Here is a 5,097-nt window from a genome sequence, read left to right as displayed (position 1 = left end):
GGTGCTCCTGGGGGCCCGGGAGAGCCGAGCATCCCGGTGCTGCTGAGGCGTCCCGCTTGCATCCCGGGCTCTGGAGAGGCGGGAGTTTTTCCGGTGTGCCCCAGGACTTCAGAGCCGGCCAAGAGTGGAGAAGTTGGGGGATTTCGGGAAGATGGAAATCCGGGGCTTCCCGGGAGGATGCGGAACTGAAGGAATCTGAGGTCTCTGAGGGCTGGGGATACCGAAGCTGGGCTCGCAGTCTCGGGGTGCCCTGAACCTGCCTAGAGGGTCCCAGGAACGTGTCTTGGGGACCGCGGTTGGGTCCCTCCCGTGCGGTGGCTCCGCTGTCCCTGGCAAACCGCGGGGACCCCTTCCCGTCACAGCCGGGGCTCGGGGCATCTCCTCGGTCCTCCGCGGCTCCGGACTAACTCCACAAAGCTCCTCCACTTTCTGCTTCACTTCCCCGCAGTCCCACATGGCTGTACGGAATGCTCCGACCCGGCAGCATCCCCGCGGTTTTCTCCGGGGATGCGGCTTTTGGCCCCGGTGACTTCCCCGGGAAGGGAAGGAGGGATGGGAGCCTCCGGCTGAGCTGTTTGCACCCCTAGGCGGGATCCTCCTGCCCCCTCGGCAGCGCACGGGGGTCCTGCCGGGCCGGGGGGACACAGGGGGCACAGCAGCCCCGGGGATCGGTGGCTGTGCCCAGGCGAGCAGAGATCGCGCCGTGGTCACCCCGGGGCGGGTGGCCGGTGTTTTGAGTGTGTTCTGCTCCAGGGCAGGCAGGACAAGGGACAAGTGGTGGTGGGATGTGGTGGCTCCTTACCTGGCCTCGCAGGGGAATTTGGGATTTGCATTTCGTAACGGGAGGGGATGGGATGGGCCCCGGCCTGCCCGGGGCTGGGCTGCCCCAGCTGAGACGGTGACATGCACCGGGGCCTTGGTGCTTCATGTTGATTCAGCAAGACGTGAGCCAGTCAGACTGCCCCGGTGTGTGTGATGGAGGTGACATCACCGACTGGGAACCAGTTGAGCCAGTGACATGCTCCCAGTCTGTGGAAGCCCTTGCAGACTGGGCTGTGGTGGGATCTCTCTGGGGCTGGTCCACTGGGAACTCCCCATGCCCTGGGAAATCCTCAGGCTGGCCGTGGGGAGGGAAGAGGAACTGGCTTCAGCTGTAGAATGCCCCAGGCAGGACATACATGGTGTCATGAGGGTGATCTGTGTCCTGAGTGGGTCGAGCTTCCATTTGGAGCTGGGATGTCTCCCTAGCACCCAGCAGGGCTGGACTGTGCCCATCCCAGTGTCCCTCTGTGTCCAGGATCCCTAGGGACTCATGGCACATAACAGGACCAGGATGGGTGAGAGGTTGGTGGATGCCCTGGGGCCGCCCCCAGGTGCCAGCTGAGCACCAGAGGGGCTGTGCTGGGGCAGGACAGCACTCTGGGTTTCCAGGCCCTTCCCTCCCTAGGCCGGGAGAACTTTCCCTTCCCTTATGGGTCAGAGGCTGAGGCGACAGAGATGCTGCTGGCCCTGGCAGCTGGTCTGCATTTGGGAGGAGACGTCCACATTCCTGGCATAGCCGCGGTGAGGGAGGAATCTGTGCTGGAGGTTGGGCCTTGCCAGAAGGGAAAGGGAGAGCATCTCATGGCCAGGACCCCTGGGGCTCAGAGCTGAGCTCCCACGGGCTCCAGCAGACAGGGAGAGACAAATCCAGGGGTCACTCCCCCCTAACCCCATGGGCAGCTCCTTCTCATGCTTTTGGAATGGTTCAGAAGCTGCTGTGTCTGCTGGCAGCATCACCCTCATGCTCCTGTCCCTGCTCCCATACCAAGGAGGGGGGGACTGTCCCCATGAGGGATTTGGGGTGCACTCTGGGGCCCTGCCTGAGCTGTCCCCCCACTGCCCCCCAGCTTGCCCAGAAGTATGATCCACAGAAGGAGGCTGAGCTGCGGACGTGGATCGAGAGCGTGACAGGAAAACAGATTGGACCTGACTTCCAGAAGGGGCTGAAGGACGGGGTGATCCTCTGCGAGTGAGTCCTGGGGGGCCCTGGGCATGGCCCCCAGCCCCGGCTGCTCCAGCTGGGAGGAGATGAGGGATACCAAGGACCCTCACCAGCCCTTGTGGTGGGAAGGGTGGGTTGGATGCGTGCCGGTGGGACCTGCCAGAGTCACCCTCAGGGCTTCTGTGTCTGGGGAAAGCCCTGAGGACAAACAGGGACCTGGAGGGGGAAATTTGCCCCACATGGAGGAGGCCTGGGCTGGACCTTCTCAAAAGGAGCCTATGCCCTGCAGCCCCTTGAGGTTTTTTCCTGCCACAGCCTCATGTCCCCCCGCCTCCCTCCAGGCTCATGAACAAGCTGCAGCCCAACTCAGTGAGGAAGATCAACCACTCGGCTCAGAACTGGCACCAGGTAGGTGCAGCTCTGCTGCCACCCGCCCGCTGTTCCTCTGCCATCACCCTCCAGGGCTCACCCCTCTACCTCTCCCCAGCTTGAGAACCTCTCCAACTTCATCAAGGCCATGGCCAGCTACGGTATGAACCCCGTGGACCTCTTTGAAGCCAATGACCTTTTTGAGAGCGGGAACCTGACGCAGGTGCAGGTGTCGCTGCTGGCGCTGGCGGGAATGGTGAGCACAGAGGATGAGCAGTTTGGGACCCTGAGTTTGGGGTGGTGCCTGTGGGATCCCACAGCTCCCCCTGCCCGGGGAGTGGGTGGGGGGTTTGGGACCCTTCCTCACAGCCGCTCCTGGCAGGCCAAGACGAAGGGGCTGCAGAGCGGGGTGGACATCGGTGTGAAGTACTCGGAGAAGCAGCAGAGGAATTTCGACGAGGCCAAGATGAAGGCTGGGCACTGTGTGATCGGGCTGCAGGTGAGCTGCCACACGGGGTCCCATGGCTGGGATCTGGGCAAAGGGTGCCCAGAATTGTGAATTCTGTCAGATTCTCAGTGCTGTCACAGCTCCAGGCATTGCTGGAGGGACCTAAGGCATGAAGTGCCTCAAGTGTCCCTGGGATCTGGGACCATCTTGGCTCTGTGGCCAGCATGAAATGGGTTAGGGAGCACTGGCTGTGCTCCCCAGGCTGGGGGGATAGGGACAGGGGGCACATGTGGGGCAGCACACGTTCCTCACCAGACCCCTTTGTCAGATGGGCACAAACAAGTGTGCCAGCCAGTCTGGCATGACTGCCTATGGCACCCGGAGGCACCTGTACGACCCCAAAAATCAGATCCTGCCACCCATGGACCACTCCACCATCAGCCTCCAGATGGGCACTAACAAGTGTGCCAGCCAGGTGAGCCCCCACACCGGGCTGGGGAGGGATGGGAGGGCCGCAGCTGAGCCCAGCTCCATCCTGTCCTTCCTTCCAGGTGGGCATGACGGCTCCCGGTACCAGGAGACACATCTACGATTCCAAGATGGGGACAGAGAAGTGTGACAACTCCTCCATGTCGCTGCAGATGGGCTCCAACCAGGGCGCCAACCAGAGCGGGCAGGTCTTCGGCCTCGGCCGCCAGATCTACGACCCCAAGTACTGCCCCCAGGGCAGCCAGGGCGAGGTGGCCAACGCGGCCGGGGAGCAGAGCGGGGACCCGCCCGGGTACCGCTACTACCGCGAGGAGCAGGAGGAGAGCTACTGAGCGGGATGGCTCCGCCCCAGCCTCACCATCTCATCAACAGCCGCATTCCAGACTCCACTTTCATCATTCCCTCTTTTTGAAGCTTTTTTTTTTTTTTTTTAAACTTTGGAAATGGATCTATTTTTCTGAGCAAGGAAATAAAGACCCTGTTTGTAGAGAGGAGCCCAGCCCATGCCCCCAGGAGCTGCAAGCAGGAAGGTGGCAGATGTTCCAGCAGCTGGGGCAGGACGGTGTCACCTCTCACACAGCCCTGGGATGCCCCTGGATCCCTCAGCAAGGAGCAGAAGTGGCCGCCTGTGCTGCCCCTGGTGCTGCTGCTCGTCCCTGTGCTGGCAGGACCCTCCTCAGCCCTGGAGGAGAGGGGCTGGGGTCAGCAGGACACGGGGGAAGCACATCTGGGAGAGACCTCGGGATTGTGTTTGTGGGTGAATGTGTGTGTGCACAGTTTTGTGCTCTGGTGTGATCTCTAAATGCTGGAAATGCCCTTTTTGCTGAACTCGTACAGACCAAGTTTTCAAGGCCACGGTGATGGCTGCAGGGCTGGGAGCTGGCACAGCTGGCACAGCTGGCACACCCAGCACTGCAGCAACCTGATGGCCCAGGCTGGAGCCAAGGCTGACTCCAACGCCTGCATCCTCCACCAGGGCGGTGCCCTGCCCATCGACGTCTCCTTTCCCATGGGGTTTTTAAGTGGATGCTCTCAGACTGGAAACATTTATTTGAAAAAAAAAAAAAAAAGACAAACCTTTCAAAACCTTTCAACACAAACCGGAGCTGGTCTGTGCTGCAGCTGCCTCCTGCAGCCCCAGGCGGGTCTCTCTGTGCCTGGGGGGCTGCAGACCTGGCTGAGATCCCCGGAGTGACAGTGCTGGGGTGGGATGCTGCATGTCCCGGGTAGGGGGAGCGGGAGCCGGGAAGGGGCTGCGGGGTTAAGAGATGTGCAGCTAATTAATGAGTGATTAACAATGCTAACGAGACAGCACGGGAGGTGCCTGTCGGGGAAGGGATCCACCTTTTCTTGGGTGAAATGCTGCGTTTCAAAGAGCCTGCTGCTCTCTGGGGCTCCCAAGGGTGGGGTGGGGTGGGATGGGATGGAATGGAATCAGTGGGATGGGATCAGTGGGATGGGATGGGATCCATGGGATGGGATGGAGTGGGATGGGATGGGATCTATGGGATGGGATGGGATAGGATGGGATGGGGTGGGATGGGATGGGATGGAGTGGGATGGGATGGGATCCATGGGATGGGATGGGAAGTGATGGGATGGGATGGAGTGGGATGGGATGGGGTGGGATCCATGAGATGGTATAGGACAAGATCCATGGGATGGGATAGGATCCATGGGATGGGATTTTATGGGATGGGATGGGATCCATGGTATGGGATCTATGGGGTGGGATGGGATCCATGGCATGGCATGGGGGCGGGATTCCCACTCCCCGCCCCCCGCCCTGCCTGCCCCTTTAAGAGCC

At 61.3% G+C, this 5,097-nt stretch overlaps 1 protein-coding gene across 1 annotated transcript in view; it reads left to right on the top strand.

The window, feature by feature from the left end:
* The window catches only part of CNN2 (calponin 2), a 5,237-nt gene extending 847 nt beyond the window's left edge, over positions 1-4,390 (top strand). Inside the window, exons 2-8 of the mRNA XM_031063267.1 lie at positions 1,448-1,563; positions 1,812-2,011; positions 2,326-2,392; positions 2,472-2,555; positions 2,787-2,852; positions 3,130-3,276; positions 3,353-4,390. Coding sequence (XP_030919127.1) covers positions 1,448-1,563; positions 1,812-2,011; positions 2,326-2,392; positions 2,472-2,555; positions 2,787-2,852; positions 3,130-3,276; positions 3,353-3,622 — 950 coding nt within the window. The 3' untranslated portion in view covers positions 3,623-4,390. The remainder of the gene's footprint in view (positions 1-1,447; positions 1,564-1,811; positions 2,012-2,325; positions 2,393-2,471; positions 2,556-2,786; positions 2,853-3,129; positions 3,277-3,352) is intronic.
* The last annotated feature ends 707 nt before the right edge of the window (positions 4,391-5,097 follow it).

Source organism: Geospiza fortis, unplaced genomic scaffold (genome assembly GCF_000277835.1).
Source record: "Geospiza fortis unplaced genomic scaffold, GeoFor_1.0 scaffold241, whole genome shotgun sequence".
NCBI classification, from domain to species: domain Eukaryota; kingdom Metazoa; phylum Chordata; class Aves; order Passeriformes; family Thraupidae; genus Geospiza; species Geospiza fortis.
Note: the sequence above shows the minus strand (reverse complement) of the source record. Positions and strands in the feature narration are given on the sequence as shown.